Source organism: Larus michahellis, chromosome 23, assembly GCF_964199755.1.
Source record: "Larus michahellis chromosome 23, bLarMic1.1, whole genome shotgun sequence".
NCBI classification, from domain to species: domain Eukaryota; kingdom Metazoa; phylum Chordata; class Aves; order Charadriiformes; family Laridae; genus Larus; species Larus michahellis.
Window position 1 is genome coordinate 520,349 of NC_133918.1, and position 16,252 is coordinate 536,600.

General features: G+C 48.2%; 1 protein-coding gene across 2 annotated transcripts in view; it reads left to right on the plus strand.

Annotated features, from left to right (window-relative positions):
- The window catches only part of REXO1 (RNA exonuclease 1 homolog), a 43,225-nt gene that overhangs the window by 21,454 nt on the left and 5,519 nt on the right, over positions 1-16,252 (plus strand). For both annotated transcript variants that reach the window (XM_074565394.1, XM_074565396.1), the window contains exons 4-14: positions 1,410-1,602; positions 2,272-2,435; positions 4,345-4,482; positions 5,455-5,578; positions 6,674-6,787; positions 7,967-8,104; positions 10,156-10,269; positions 10,924-10,997; positions 14,511-14,621; positions 14,996-15,111; positions 15,294-15,432. In XM_074565394.1, coding sequence (XP_074421495.1) covers positions 1,410-1,602; positions 2,272-2,435; positions 4,345-4,482; positions 5,455-5,578; positions 6,674-6,787; positions 7,967-8,104; positions 10,156-10,269; positions 10,924-10,997; positions 14,511-14,621; positions 14,996-15,111; positions 15,294-15,432 — 1,425 coding nt within the window. The remainder of the gene's footprint in view (positions 1-1,409; positions 1,603-2,271; positions 2,436-4,344; positions 4,483-5,454; positions 5,579-6,673; positions 6,788-7,966; positions 8,105-10,155; positions 10,270-10,923; positions 10,998-14,510; positions 14,622-14,995; positions 15,112-15,293; positions 15,433-16,252) is intronic.

A 16,252-nucleotide genomic window follows, 5' to 3' on the forward strand; every position in this document is an offset into this window, starting at 1 on the left:
CCAAAGATGCGTGCCCTGGCGCAGCCATTGCCTGGGCAAACAGAGCCGATCTGGTGTGTTCAGTGGCAGCCGCCTTCAGCACGCAGCGGGACGTGCCTTCCCCGGGGTATCGCGGCTCGGCGCTGCCGCCAGCTCCGCGCAGGGGGGGCCGTAAGACCTGAACTGCTGCTTTTACATGCAGAGTTGAGGCTCGTGCTTTGCCGTGTCCCTCCAAGTCGAATATTTGCACAGTCCTGGCTTGTGATTTATAGCTCAGGGACTGAGCAAGCAGAAGGGGAGGGAGCCGAGTTCTACTTTAGTTGCCGGGGGAAATGGTGGGCCAAAGGAATTGAAGGTGAGTCGGAAAATGAGTGTCCTGTCCTGCTCGGAAGTCTGTAATTATCATTTAATGGCTGACTGCGCTCAGGTTGGTATCCAGAAGCTGGTGTCAGCATCAGAGGCCAGGAATGCAGGAGGTGCCAGCTTGCCCCCAATTTGCGGTCTCAGAAACGCCAGGTTACACCCGGGCTGTGCGAGCGCACCCTCCTCTGAAGAGATTTCGGCAGGCAAGGCCTGTTTCTCAGATTTCAAAGGTTGCTAAGTATGGCGGAGAAGTTTGCACTGCTGCTGCTTCTCTTGTGCTTCTGCTGCTAGAAAACTTCTCTTTGCTGACATAATTTCTGGCTCCTTCCCTGCAACCTAAATTTGAACATCAAAGAAAATGCCCGTGTAACTTGTTTGGGCTAGCAGCGGCTGAAGCAGTGAAATGCCTCCGGAAGGAGGCAGGGGCAGAGCCTGTTTAAAATTCACGGCTCAGTTAATGTAATGTTCTAATCCCATAACTACGTATTTGTGAGACTTTTAAGTAGCTACAGGAACTAGAGAGCTGACACAAGGCTGTGAGAGGTGGGGAGCTGCTGTAACGCTGGCACTGGTTCTCCAGCGTGGGAGAGACAGAGGGATAGCTGTAAAACTCAGCGTTGTGTAGCGAAGGGGAATGGAGAACAGTTGGTCACTTTTCCATCACGATATAAACTGAAGCAGCACGCAGTAGGCAGCACGGGGGCAGAGTCGTTTTCTGGCGCAGGACTGTAGAGCTGGGAGCACTGACGGAGTCCCGGCGTGGCTTAGGCACAGGGGTGGGCAACAGCGCGCCATTAAACAGGCAGCTCAAATGCCACCTACCAATTTAGGAACACGTCAAAGTGCTGGGAGCCTTTGCCGCAGGGCGAATCATTGATGCCATGTTTTTTGGTGGGTGACTCTAAATATTTTGTTCTGGAAGACAGTTGGGATCTTCTCCTCTCAAAAACCTGTATTTGCTGACAGAGAGGGGTTGAGGAAAGAGACCTTTCTTGGGTGAATGGAAGGCAGAGGGAAGGGACTGAGCAGGCGAGTGTGCTGCCTCTAAAACCTTTTTGTCTGTGCAGGCGGAGGTCCCGAGCAAGCCCATAATCCGGCCGTACCGTCCCCCCACCGCTCAGGAGGTCTGTTACCAGAGGATCCAGCTGGCTCAGCAGCAGGCGGCACAGCTGGTTCAAAAGGCCTCTCTTTCTTTGCCAGGAGAAAAGAGGAGGATTGCTCATGTGCCAAATGTAGCCCTTTCCGCAGCAGCCAAACAAAGTAAGCCAGCAGCGTTATCTGTGGTCCCTGTCCTGTCCTCCCCCCTGTTAGAAGACACTGCCTTCTCTTTGAACTTCTCCCGAGCAGTTGTGAAACTATCAGGAGATGTGTAGCGTTGGCCATGACTTGAATCTTTACTGATAGTGACCAGTGGAATGTTTTTCCCCTGAGAAATTACATCGTGTTCTGAAAAGCGATGTACAGCCCCGTTCTCCCGTCTGTCTCACCCAGCCGCACTCGCTTCAGCCCGTTCTTTTTCTCTTCCTTCCTTGGAGCGTGGTTGCTCGTTCCCTCTTCCATTCAAGCCTTCAGAGGTGGTGCGAACAGGAGGGAAGTACTAATTAACGCTCATTGGTATCCCTTTGTAGTTGGAAGGACTCGGAGCTGACGTGAGGGGCAGTTTGTGCGTTGTTGCTGACAGGGTTACCTCTTTAACCTCTGCTGACTCAGTTACCCCCAAACAAACAGAAATTAGGTACGTTTCCTGGCAGAAGGTTCCTTCATCCGTGCCTGGAAGGTGGTAAAATTACCCAATTTGTATTCCTTTGGAGGCTTCCATTTGAAAAAAAATCACAGCTTGCAGCGCGGGCCTTTTATAGAAAGTTCATTCTGGCAACTTGAAGCCCAGTGGTAGGATTTCTACCTAAATGTGTTTTCTGTTTCTTGCAGGCCTGGTGAGTAGTAAGACAGCGGTTGCTGGCAGGAGCGTCGCACCTTCCAATGACTCTGAAGCACCCACCCTGTCTCTGAAGGCTTGCACCTTAGCTGGGATGGCTTCGAAGACCACCAGCACCATCGTGCCGAAAAGGGTAGCGCATGTTCCCTCCTTACAGGTAAGTGAAATTTGAAATCTCTCTGGTCATTCCCCGTCGCGGGTGGTGTGTTGTTTAACCACGCTGCTCCAAACTTAGTGCTCTCTGAAGGGCGTCGTTTTGATTAGGTTGATTAAATGGGTTTATTTCTTTCTGTGGTTTTCCTCGATAGCACTGTATAAAAAATTAAACACTTGAGGGGTAGGAGCTTAAAAAGGTAGAAATACTTAAGTGCTGCTCTGATCTCTTTGAATATCGATCCCGCATCTTCAGTTTGAGTCTTCCGTTGTGCTGTCTGGTCTTGGTGTGGAGCTGTTTGTGTCAGGGACTCTGAGCCCCTTGTTTTCAGAAGGCATGGCTGGATTAACGGCCTTTGTGGGCCATACCGAGGAATGTCCCGCAGTGACCTGTACAGTCAAAATGTGATCATTTAAACTTCATGCTGCTGTTAATATTTGAGGAAAAAACAAATTATTTTTTTCTTCTTCTTTTAATTTTATTTTTTTTTCCTGGGATACCTGCCCAGCCTTGGGGTACTTGTGCTGTGAGTTCCTTAGCATAGAAGTCCCTCCTTTCCCCGTGAGCACTGGGGAACGTGTTACTCGCTAAGAATATTCAGAACAGAGTTCCTCGGGTAGCAGCGCGTGAATGGCATAAGAAGGTGTTTGCTGGAGCAGATGGCAAGGAATGTGATTGATGCCAGGACCTGATTAAAGATGTCTTTATTGATGATATCTTGTGTCAAGATGTGTCATAACAGGCGCTGATTATCTCTGGAGGAGCGAAAAGTCATTTTCATCCTTTCCCCACCCCAAAAGCCACCGTAGTAACGTATAACTTGAAGCTGTTTAAAAATAAAAGAAACAACTGAAAGGATAAAATATTTACCAGTGTTAACAGAGGTGCTTGAGGGTATCATATCGGAGGTTGAGAAAATAGATATATGTAATGAAAGGGACCAAATCCCCTTGAACAGAGCATCAAAGCGGAAGTTTCACGAGGAAAGTGAGCACTCTTCCCAGTGGGACAGGACTGGCCGCTCCCCGCCGGACGTGCCCATATCTTTTGTAGAGCTCTCTTCATTACAGCTCTTTTATTGCAGCAGATGGTTTGGTTTATGGATACTTCTTGGGTGGGATGGAGAAAGACTGACAAAAAACAATTGGCTGCTTTAGAGGTGAACGTACAGTTTCTTGTCTGAAAAAGAGGCAAATTGTGTTGATTTGGCAGATAAACCTGGTGTTAAATGGAAAACTGCCGTGGTAGGTCATAACTTGGTCCAATGCGCAGTTTTTATGCATGAAGAAGATGTAATTCAATTTAAGGGAGAAATCCTTTCAGGAGCATCATGATTGGCATTAAAAAAGGAAGAAAAAACCCAGTGCAGTAAAGTTACAGGAATCCGATGTAGCGAATGTGGGAACCGTCCCGTGAACGTGGCGATTTAGCTGGCAACCAGCCTGGCAGGAGTGGGCCACCCGTTCTCTCGTCCCACCCGGAGCACTGAAGAGAAAACGGTGTCCGGTGTCCACGTAACTGGTGTCATGTGTTCACGTCTGCAATTCCAAGCGTGGCGCTTGGTACCAACCTAATCTTGGCTCCCTTAATGTAAACGTCATCATTTTCATGGTCTGGAATGCTTTTATGTGTGACTGTGGTGTTGTGAGTAATGCCCCCGGGAGTCCTTGGCTGCCAGGTGCGTTGCATAATGAACCATGGCTGGTTTTTTGAAGCAATTCAAATACTGAAGGTGGCACAAAAACTTCAAGTGGCATTTTTAGTACCAAAAATGATGCATGTTATGTTTAGCTTTGGGCAGGTTTTCAGAAAGGAAGTCATGCCACTATTAATAACAGCAGGAACTGTGAGAGTCTCAAAGCAGCATACTTCTTAAACCTGAATAGCCTCTTTCTCTCTGTCTCATCTCTAGAGCGCCAGCTTACAGAGGCCTGTTATTCCCACAGAATTTGGTGCTAAAGTCCCAACAAACATTCGTCAAAGATATCTCAACCTCTTCATTGATGAGTGCCTGAAATTCTGCTCCTCCTCCCAGGAAGCATTTGACAAGGTCTGTACTGGTGCTTGCTTCTTAGGAATAGAGTCCGCGGCGAACAATAACCTCCTAAAATCACAGCAAACCCGGAAAACTCTCCCATCCCCATACAATTCTGTGGAGGAGACTGGCATTCGGTAATTCCAGACTGGACAATGGAAGGTGTAATTGCAGTGGGGGTTTCCAGTAGCAAATCCCTGCATTCGGAAAGCTTGCACAATCTTTTCAGTAACCCCACAAGAGGGACTTAGGGGAGCTGGACAAAAGGGCCTTTTGCTCAGGTATAGCAGCAAACACCTCCTGGAATCTTAAGTGTTCAGCAGAGGTAAGTGTTTGAGATATATATAACTGGTAAAACTCGCTGCTCGCAAACTGCGGGGCTTTTAAGGAGCTTTCTAGCAGCAGGAAATAGTATAGTAGGATTTCCAAAGGCAGAGTTAAAAAGTAACGTGTTTTGTGGTAAGACTTGCGCCATTAACGTTAGTTGGGTAAATATGGGACATTGCGTCGTGTGGTTTGTAACTAAAACAGATGCCGTGAGGATTTCTTTTGTGGAATTTCACCTTCACGGCTCCCTAGAGGGAATGTTCCTGTTGCATCCAAGGAGTGACCATTTCCCAGACTTCCTTTTCTTGCCAGTTAAGATCTTGCACTGCCACCGAAGTGAGGAAAACAGCCGTGCTCAGGCAGTCCCAAGACTGCTTTGTTAATCTGTTGGGGAAGGTTTCACATGATAATGCTTCTTCCGTCGCTTGGTTTAAAATACAATTATTTTTTTTTCCCCTCTTGCTCTCCAGAGCAGGCCTCAGAACCAGTATATATTTGTGCCATGTTCCACTTTATTACTCGATTCCTTGACAGGCAATTTTTGTTTTTTTTTTTTTGCTATCACACTTGGATTCTGTACTTTTAAGAGCCAAACGTTTCTTTTCTCCCAAAGAAGTAGTGGAAAAGAGAGTATGTAGTAATGAATTGCCTTGTTTGCAGGCTCTGTCAGAAGAGAAGGTGGCTTATGAACGTAGCACCAGTCGCAACATCTACCTGAATGTGGCAGTGAACACCTTAAAGAAGCTCCGAAGCCTAGTGCCCAATTCCCCGTCCAGTACGAACAGTACGTACCACGTTTGTGGTTTACTAATCGGAGCCCTGCTTGGATTAGAAGCCATGGAGAGGAACTTGTTGAAAAGACCAGACCCATTTCTCAGAAGCATTATGCTGAAAGGCAAACAACTCCAGTTAGCTTTTTATAGTCTGGCAAGCTTTAATGGGCCTTCAAGAGGCAAGTCCTGCAATGCTTTGTTGGCTGTCTGAACCTAAATGGAGATAATGCCACATGGATTTTTTTTTTTTAGCACAAGTTCTTTAAAATGAAAAGCCCCGCTAATGGAGTAACTTTCACATGATGCCTTCAAAGTGATAGACTCGTCCATCACCGCAGAAATCTGTTACACACATTAAGCTTCAAGAGAGAAACGAAGAGGGTTAAGACATTTCATTATTGGCTCTCGAGAGGGTACATTAAACAATCAATTTGTGCTGTTCTTGTGAATTTTTTTTTTCCTGGTCTCTTCCCTTTTCTCCCCTCTGTCTTCATTACCTTCACGGCCATTAGTCAGAGCGGCTGAACTTGGGAGGCTGGCCTTTAGGAGAGGGCTGCCAGTTAATGATTAGTAAAAAGCACCTATCTGCCATTGTCTGGTGTGCTGAGGATATTCTAGAGCTCTGAAGCTCCTTTCTGAAGGAAGCTGAAAGATTCGATGTGGGAGTCTGGTCTGCAGGGAGCTAAACAGCAAAGCTGCTCACTGTGGGTGGGTGAGCCCACCACGCAGCACGTGACTGGGTCAAGTTGCTTCTGTGCTTAGTCCTTTCTTGCTTTTGGTCAGGAGGAGGGTTTGCTGTGCAGAGGAAGCAGGTAGAGCTCCCAGAATTTACAGGGGAACTGTAAAAATGTCCTTGCTGCCCTTAAAAGAAGTTGGTGTGGGCTGAGAGTGCAAACAGAAAGATCCCCATAGTGCTGGAACGAAAATGCTAGTCTGCGTCCTTACACGTGCCAATTCTGGAGCAGAGCGAGAATTCAAGAGGATAAATGCAGTTCTCCTTTTGCCGATACGTAGTGGCCTGAACTCTAGGACCGGAGTCACTTACTCTTACTCAGCTGGGTCCCTGATGTCTGTCTTGTTTTGCTTCTCCCCTCTTCTCGCTGCAGAGACAAGTAACAAGAAAGTGGTGTCCCATGAAGCTGTTCTGGGAGGGAAGCTTGCTGCTAAGACAAGCTTTACTCTAAACCGGTCAGGGAGCTTGAGAGCAGAGGATTTAACAGGTAAGACCCTGCTCCTGCAAGGCCGTAACCCGTAAATTATAGCTGAAGGTGTAACGCTCTGACTGGGGAGAGCAGGATCTTGCTGATGCGTGAAGTGCTGTGATTTATCTGCGGGCCAGTGTTATGAGTTATTACCCAACTGCAGCCCAGCGCGGCAGAGTCACTCGGTGAATGATCAGCGCCTTCCTCGCTTCCCCGCTCTGGGCTGTGAGTTCTCTGATGTGGTCCGCGTGGCTTTGATGTAGCATCAGTAACCGTTCGGAGCTGCCTCTTGTGTTTTGGGTATTACTGACTTTTGCTCTTTTATTTTTGTCTGGATTTTACTTTAACTTTCTTGCCCTGAAGCAGTACTTGACAATGTGCCTGTCAGATTAAAAGGCGAACTTCCAAATATCTCCGTCTTCTCTGCAGGGCTCGTTTTCACCTTTACGAATGTCATAATAAGGTCACATTGTAGCCAAAGGGTTGTGCCACAAGCATTATTCGTGTTGGCTCAAATCGGTTATGGGTATTTTGGTTGCCAAGAGAGGTAGGCAAATTGTTGAGAAGATCAGAGAAGAGACGGGGAAGCCACGGAGCAGAAGGAATTGACATGGAGAAAGCTTAAAAGGGCCTGTATAGCTCAGCTAAGCAACATCAAAGGGTACACAGCAATATTGGAAGGGTTTAACGTAGCAGCGAAAGCAGAAATATTGAGCAGGGTGCAAGAAGTTATCATTATTCTGTGAAATGAAACGAACAGCCTGAAATCAACAGCAGGAAGAAAGCTTCGGATAACGAATTTTTTAGCTAGCTGTGGGTGGCCTTTGAGGGGTGTTCTTTGGGCTGGGTTAGAAATTATCGGTTAAGGCACTTAAAACATTAAAATGGGAGAAGTCTCACATTGGTAACAGAAAGGCCTGAAGATGGATGGACTCTTTGGAGGAATTGTGTTTCGGTTGTGTTTTCCAAACTTAATGCTGATTATTGAAGAGGTTAAAAACCAGCTTATGCACCAATGATGAGAGTTTAAAAAAAATACTGCCCCAACACCTATTTCCACGCCGATCCTGAACAAAGGCGGTGGAAGCAAGTTCAAAACAGTGTGAGTCTCTGCCAGGAGGCTCGATAAAGCAAAAAACGGGGAGAGAAACAGCCTCTACTTAAGTGATCTGGCTTCAGCGTTGTCTTTGTGTGCAGGAGCCGCCTTGTACCGGCGACTGAAGGAGTATCTCATGACTGAGGAGCAGCTGAAGGAAAATGGTTACCCAATGCCTCACCCGGAGAAGCCTGGTCGCGCTGTCCTCTTCACTGCGGAGGAGAAGAAAACATCTGACTGTAAGCTCTGCTGGCTCTTTCATTCTGCAAGGTTTGCTAGATACATTAGATACTAGATACATGGAGACGCCTGTCCTGCTTGCAAATAGTCTTTTTGCCTAAAGATGTTCTTGGTCTCAGCATGAGCCAACAACAGGCTCCTGCTTAAGCGTGGAGCCAACAACGGGAGCTCCTGTTGCGGTGTGTCTCCTTGGCTGTGACCTCTGTCTCTGCAGGCCAGCCGGTCGCGGAGGAGAGGAGCGTGGCTGCAGGAGTCTGCTGCCTTTCTAGGGGGTGGATTTCTTCAGCCTGCGTGTCAGGAGAATGTTATTTTTGACACAAGGTTTATAGTTGGTGGCATGTGGGGCTGTGAGGCTGAGGGAGGTTTCTAATTGCTGCCAAAGAATATGAATTAGAATCACAGAAGGGTCAGGCTGCCTCTCCTGGGACAAGCTGCCTTCGGCCACCCCTGTGAGGGCACGTGTTTTGTCAGTGAGGGCACAGGTTTCGACTCCAGCTTCATTGCAGTAACCTGGAGGCTGCCTGCTGCTGTTGCAAGAGAATCTGTTGGAGAGAAGCTCCTGTTTAGCATCTGGTGTTGCTCCCCTCTTCCAGGGGAAGGATTTTGTGTGTGTGTGTGTCTGTGTGTCCCTGCATGTGAGCTGCTGTTATGGTTGGGATACGGACCGGCATTGGGCCAGGCTGGTTTTGCGTGTGTGTGTGTTATGGTTGGGATACGGACCGGCATTGGGCCAGGCTGGTTTTGCAGTGGGTCCTGCCTTGCCGCTTTGGATTGCACAGTTTTCTGCTTGGTCTCTTGAGAGCTCTGGGCCAAGCAGTTCCCCAAAGTTCGTTTTGCAACTGTACAGAGCGATCGCCCAGGTTTCCTCAGGACGGGGTGGGGTCCTCTTCTGTCTGAATTTTCTGGATCCCTGTAGCAGGATTTATGCTTCTCAGATGCTGGTGAGAGCAGGCTGTGGTGCAGCAGGTGTGAAACACATACTTAGGGTGTACTTTGAGGTGCTGTGCCACGCTCCTTTGAGCATCTCTTGGGAGAGAGCTTGCTAAAGTGTGTTAAGTGCTCATCCGTGTTAACACCTTGTGTCTACATTTGTCCTGTGGTTGCTGAAGCAACCTGTACGAAAGCTCTCTTGCATTAACACTGTCAAGTACTGTATTTGTTAGAGCCCTTTTCTCCAGCGAACCAGCCAGCTCCTTTATACGATTCTGAGATCGTGTTCCTGATTCGGTTTCTGTATTTTCCTGCAGATGTTGCAGGATCTTTGAATTTGTTCTAATTTAAGTAAAGCTGTTGCTAGTCTGTCAATGCTGCAGCCGTGGTCAGTGGACAAAAATGGTCCAGACTGGTGTTACGCAGAGCTGGGAATGTGCTGGCAGCTTAAATGCTCGCACTAGAACACGGGGAATTGGGTGGACATCAGAAGCATGGCAGTTGACTCCTTTATTGTGGCTTTTTGTATCTCTCTCCTCTGAATTGTGAGCAGTACGAGCGGAGGTGGCAGGAGCGAGAAGTCCATAACTGCCCCCGCGGTGGGCCAGGATGTGCTGTTGTAAACGTTTCCATCTTTAGATGCTGGAGAATCCGTACAGAAAAGCTGTGCCCAGGAAGAACGGGAACGTCATTTAGAAGTGTCAAGGCACAGATCCCCGGAAACGGGGCTTCATTAGCTCTGATGTCCAATGAATGACTTATTTATCCTGTGTCTTAAAATAACTGTGTTAGAGTACAACGTAATTTGCTGTGGCTGGAGAAACGGGCGGCAAATGTTGATGTGAACTGTGTCAGAGCCAATGTTGCACACCAAAAACACTGGGGAGTCTTATGTTTGCCTGTGAGAAGTGTTCGGGGGCAAATGCCAAGGCCTGTGTTTTCAGAGGGGTTGCTGCGTCTTTACGGGAGTTTAAAACCACATTTGGAATCCTTTGTAACGGGAAAAGTTGTTTCACCGGTGTTTGGGGCTTGAGTGATTCTGATTTCCTTGTGCTTTGGCCAAGTTTAACAGGTGAAGGATTTCTAGTGACGTGACTCTGGCTTCTCTCTTTTCTTAAAGCCTCCTGCCGGATTTGTTGTCGCTGTGGCACGGAGTACATGGTCTCGGCCTCTGGAAACTGCATTCGCAAAGAGGAGTGTGTCCATCACTGGGGAAGGCTACGCAAGCAGAGAGGTATATCGCGTCAAAGAGGGCTTAGTCATGTGCTGGCTGTGCTCTAGCTCCGAACACAGGGTTTACCTCGGGTTTGACGTGCTGTGGAATATTCTGTGGCTTTTGGGGCTCGTCGTGCTCACAGGTTGTGACAGTTCCTAGTTTTGTCACTGGGTGGCCCTGCTGCTGCTGCTGCTGAAATAGTCTTGCAAAGAGCTGCTGGTGAGTAGTGGAACGGCCCTGAAAACGTGACGCTGGGGCTGGAGCAGAGGTTGTTCATCTTTGTTTACAAAAAAAAAAAAAAAGAAAAAGCAAACCTTCCTGTGCCTTTTGAAGAAATCAGTCTTTTTAGGAGGCTAACTTGGGAGCACTAGATGTCTGTCACTGCCCAGGAGAGTTTACCGGTCTTGGCTGAATTCATTGGTAGCAAGACACTAACCTAGTTTGAGCTCTGCTGTGGTTCTCCATCAGAGCATCCAGGTGGCTTCTGGAGTTTGTCTGGCTGAGACTTAAACTCTTTAGATTGCTGCGTGCGAATCCGTACTTATTTTTCCCCTTTATTTGACACATTATTGTTGCTGTGCTCATCCAGGGTATCTCTGCATGTGAGAGCTAAAATTTAGGTCTCTTGTTAACAGGACTCTTCTCTTTGACTCTTCTTTCTTGTTCTTTCAGTGCCAGGTGGATGGGAAACTCATTACAGCTGCTGCTCAGGAGCTGTGGGTTCACCAGGCTGCCAGGTTGCTAAAGTAAGACATTGAGCAACACCTTTTTATTCTCAATGACATTTGTCCTTTGCTTGCAGTGGTGATGGCTGTGTAATCGTTGCTTAAGCACTTTAGAAGAGTGGTGGCTTTCCTTAAGGGGGAAAAACAAGTACTTCTCAAATATGTTTTGCTCTGTAAAGGTAGAAGAATGCAGTGTTTGGCAGGAAGGAGGAGACTCGGCTGTCTGAAGTGAGGTGGTTTCATTTGTTTTAAGCAAATGCCAATGGATTAAGCTGCCCAGCAAAAGCTCAGATGCAGTCGTCTTTAGGAAAACATTGAGGAAGTGAGAAATAAGGCATTTCCTTCTAAAAAGCAGTCTCGGGGCCTTGGCAACAGTGTGTAAGAACCTTTTTCCCATTTTTTTCCTTTCCCAGACGGCTGTGCTAAGGTCACTTTCTGCTGTAGACCAAATCTTTTCTTAGTTTTCCGTTTATTGCATGACCTTTGTTGTATTAAGAGGAGGAATCTACCCAAGGAGGCTGTTGTAACTCATAAATATTACTTCTCTTGGGGTGAGGGGGCAGGGAAGGGATCCCACCACTGGAAAGCAGAATGAAAAACCTGCTCAGGAATGGAGTTTTGGCACTTTGATAGAGCTGAACGCTGTTTGGGATAGCTTTGCACAGGTGCTTTTTTTTTTTTTTTTTTTTTTTTTTTTTTTTCCCCTTAGCCAACGGGAGAGTTGGCTTCCCAGCCTGGCATTACTGGTCCTCAAACCATTGACTGAAGGGAGCAATCTGTCTTTTGCCTTTCTTTGGGTCTCTGCGGATTCTCCTTGTCTCTTGTTTCAGTGGCATTTTTATATCTGGCCGCCCTGCGGGGCGGAGGAGTGTGATGCAGAACCAAGAGAGAGGGGATCTAAAAGGCTCATGTCCAGTGGAAGGGGCTCCCAGAGCTTATCTGTTAAAAGGCGGCGTCTTGTCCCACTGTCTGAAAGACCTCAAGCGATACAGGGCCAGCGAGGCTGGCTGTAGGTTCTGGAGAGGTGGGTGCCCTTCTTGTTCTTGTTCAGACCAAAAGCTAGAGCTAGGAAGTGAATTCTGGGGCAAAATTCAAGGCTGGTCAAAACAGGAGGTATTGTCTGGATGGGCACCCTGAAAGCTGCCCTGCGCAGCCTGAAGCGCGGAGGGGATCGGGCAGGCACCGCTTCTCCTGTTTCTTTTTATGTGTGAAATTAGGATCTCTTTTTAATCAGTGTTCCAAAAAAGCATCCAGCAGGGAAGTCTAGAGAAATTGATGGGGCTGTAAAAACACGACTTCTCTGCATGTTTTTGCGTGGCTGTTGTAGACCATAAACCCTCATGGCCTTTTGAGAAACATACAATCTCTCTAATAGCCTCTTACCCAATGAAGCGTGCCACCAGTGCTTCAGGGCTCAGGCATCCTTTTGCGTCAGCCTCCTGGTTGTTGCGCTGCTACAACAGCTTTCTTGGTTTTCTCATCCAAACGCGCGAGTTTCACGGCATCCTTTGGTAGATGGCAGATTGGAGTCCATGGCCCGCTCAGGAGTGAGATATCGGGATGTTTGCGCTGCTGGGGAGCACGGTATCTTTCAGCTTTGAAGGAGGGCACTGAAAACAGCAAATATTTGTAATAAGAAGCTGTTCAGAGTAACTAGATCCGTAGCTGGTTGGAAAAGCATGTCTGTGTCTTCCTTCCAAATACGTTTGACATGTGCCTGTCTGGATTCCGCTGCAGTTGGCCGGCGTGGCGGGAGATGGCAGGATGGAGCTGCGCTCGTACCCACTGCTCCCCGGGAGCGGAGGAGGCTGGAGCTGCTCTTCTTTGTGATAACCGAGTCGGCTTCTTTTGCCGGTCTGAAAAACAGAAGCAACTTTTCTGCCCGCCTCTCAGCAAGGGAGAATTGCGCAGTTGCAGAGCATCTAGTCTAGAAAAACACCCAATTTATATTTATTTTTTTTCTTTCCTTCACTGCCCGGTTATATTGTATTCCAGAGGGAGGGAAGGGATCAAGCTGCAAGGGAGAAAAACGTTTACTGTCCGTTGGCCTGGTAATTAGCCGTACTCGTTTCTGTAGCAAAACTGTCAGATGCAGAAGGGACAAGTGTGGCCTCCTGCTCCTAGGAAGCAACACACCATGCCACCTTTGAGCAGTGCTGGCTCTGGGTACAGGAAGAGATTGGACTCGGTGTTGGCCCAGCTGCCCCGTTAGACTCTAATGATGCAGTTCTGTGCACTCTGGCTGCACCTGCGGTAATAACCTGAGCAGGAAAACGTGCAAATCCTCGCTTTGGTTATCCCTCTGCCTGCAGGTTTCAGCTTTACAAGTGCCTCAGGTCCTCGTCTCTGCAGGCTTTCCATCCTCAGATGAACAAGTACAGTCCGCTTCCTTGCAGGGTGAGATCTGTGAGAAGCGCGATGAAGGAGGGTGTACGCAGGCGGCTGCGATTGGGCGCAAATCCATTGAGGTTTAGGGGATAGACGAGACTTAAACAAAACAAAAAACCCTACTGAGGAATAAGGGAGAGAGGGTGTCACCTCTGGGTGTGGTACGGCAGTTTAGTTTGACCTAAAACCACGGTAGTGGGCAAAAGGGCAGTCCCAGTCTCTGCCTTGCCCTCGATTGCGTGTTCCTGCCTCCCCACTGGCGCAGCGCTGCGGGTAACCGCATCAGTGTGATCATCCAGTTTAAAACTCGCCCTGCAAAGAAGGGTTCCAGGCTGACCCAGGTAGGGTGGGATGTGTGGCTGGGGAGGAGAGGAGAGTGGGAGTCCCTGTTGCAACGGCGGCTTAGTCTCGCATTGGCTTAAGCCACTTGCGAAATGACTCCCTGAGTTTTCCTGCTGGCTCGGGGAGCTCTTCTCTGCTGGATCTTCTTGACCCCAGAGCTTTATCTGGGGATAATGAAGAGCAGTTGGAAATACTCTTTGTTTATTGCCTCGAGTGCTGGTAGGCAGTAGCTCCTGTTTGTCTGCAAACTCTCTGGTTTTGGAACACAGTGGCTTTTATTTGTATGCACACGTTGACATTTGCTGGTACTTCATTACCCCGGTTTCTCATGCCGTCTATGGGCTGTGACACACCTGGTGCTAATGCGCAAACAGGGATGTCTGGGATTAGAATCCTGCACCTGGGCATGTCTCTGCCGCAAGCTAAACCAGGAACCAGCAGCTGGAGTTATAAGACCCCATTGTGACCCTTTCTGAGTAATTCTGCTCCAAATTGAAAGTTAAAAGCTACTTGTCCCCAGATGTGTGATGTGTTGCTCCAACAGGAGCTGGCAGTATGATGCCGCTAGCTCCGATCTGGCTTTGGAATTGGGGTTGTACATGGCTACGTTTGCTCTTGCGGTGACCTTCCCAGAACGACTGGTAGGTAAAACATACGCCTTATTAAACTTCAGAAAAGATAAAAAAAAAATTCTTTTTGTTTAAGTGGGAGGTTCTGTTGAAGTTGACTTTTTGGATTCTTGTTCCTACCATCAACAAACTGTTGTCCCTCTCTTTCTTTCTTTTTTTTTTTTTTTTCTTTAAGCAACATGTCCATGATGGGCGAAAGGAGAGCCTTGATGGTTTTGTGAAGACTTTTGAGAAGCTGCCTACGACTGATGGCTACCCTGGAATCTACGCGTTAGACTGTGAAATGGTGGGTCCCTAGTGATAGGGGCAACGCAGAAGCAAAATAAAGCTTTTTGGGGAAGACCAAAGGTGTGATACCAGTGGCTGAAGGAAAGCTTTGTTTCCCGACCATCATCTTTCCTTTCTGCTCCAGACTCTAAATCATATTGGTCCCATACGTTTAAATTAGCTCTTATTAATTAGTTTTAGCAACACCTGTTTCATTTGGGGACTGCGTGCACCCTATAGCTAGCTGGCCGATATTGAGCAGTGTTTGCTGGCTGGCCTTGCTACGCTAGAGGTGCTGCATTTTGGGAGCTGCGGCACTCTGGTGAATGGCTCCACTGATACCACGCCATGGTGGGCACGCATGTGTCTTCACGTCTGCTCTGTTGCTTGCAGTGCTACACCAAGCAAGGACTGGAGCTGACAAGAGTAACGGTGATCAATTCTGACCTGAAAGTGGTATACGACACCTTCGTCAAACCAGACTCCAAGGTGGTGGACTATAACACCAGGTAAGGATGGAGGAGGATCTTCCCTGGGTCAGAGTCTGTGCTCAGAATCAGGAACTTGGGGGGAATGGCTGGGAGCACTTGTTGAAACTGCATTGACCACCGCTCCCTAATGGCTGAGACGCTTGGGGTCTTGAGGTGTTCCTTTAGCGAAGGAAGGCTTCCTTTCTGCTCTTGCTCTGCAGATTCTCAGGTGTGACAGAAGAGGACCTGGAGAACACTAGTATCACCCTGCGGGATGTCCAAGCTGTCCTACTGAACATGTTCAGTGCAGATACCATATTGATAGGCCACAGCTTGGAAAGTGACTTATTTGCACTAAAGGTAACTTGCATGTCTTGCACGTACATCTCTCTCTGGTTCTTTCCCACCCTGGTGTGTGTTACACATCTCCTTTAAATTTAGGATCTCTTTATTTCCAAGAAGCAGGAGGACACAGTAGATCTGTCGTGTCTCTGAGCCAGTGAGAAGCTGACTGTGTTGGAGGAGCAAGAGTGTGGGTCGCGTGTGTCACTCGTGCTGTCACCCCAGCTCTTAGTGACTGGTGCTGCCCAGGGTGACAGATCTCTAGAGGTGACTGGGGAGGGTGAACAGACCAGGGCTGGTTGGAAGGACACATCTCAAATTATTGGCCTTTCATCCCTGCCATGTGGTCAAGAATCCTCGCTTGGTGTCAGCCTCCTTTGACTGGCTTGAAGATGTGCTCAGCCAGGGTCAGGGCATGAAGAGGGGAGGCTCAGGGTCCCCTGCGCCCTCTGGGTGTCCCCAGTAGGTATTTTAGAAACAGGCAAAGCCTCTTGGTTGTCTCTGACACTGGAGATAATTCTCATGCTTTCTCTTCTAATGTTAAGATGTGTGTTTTCTGTGAGTGGGGTTCTCTGCCTGGTTTGCTGTGATTTGTGGTGTTACTTTGATCAAGCTGTTTTGACCTTTCAGCTGTCTTGTTTCCTGCCTGGCCCTCATCAGTCTGAGCTGCACGTCTCTGCTCTCCTGCGAGGGAGGGCTGTCCTCTCCCCTTGCACTCTGAACGTAGATCCCCAGGGCATTGTCCAGGGTCACCAAGAAAGCGTGTGGCTGGCAGGAGCTCAGTCTTTAGTCGGTGCTCACAGCCCAGAACTTCCTGCAGCCATTCTTTATCATGCAG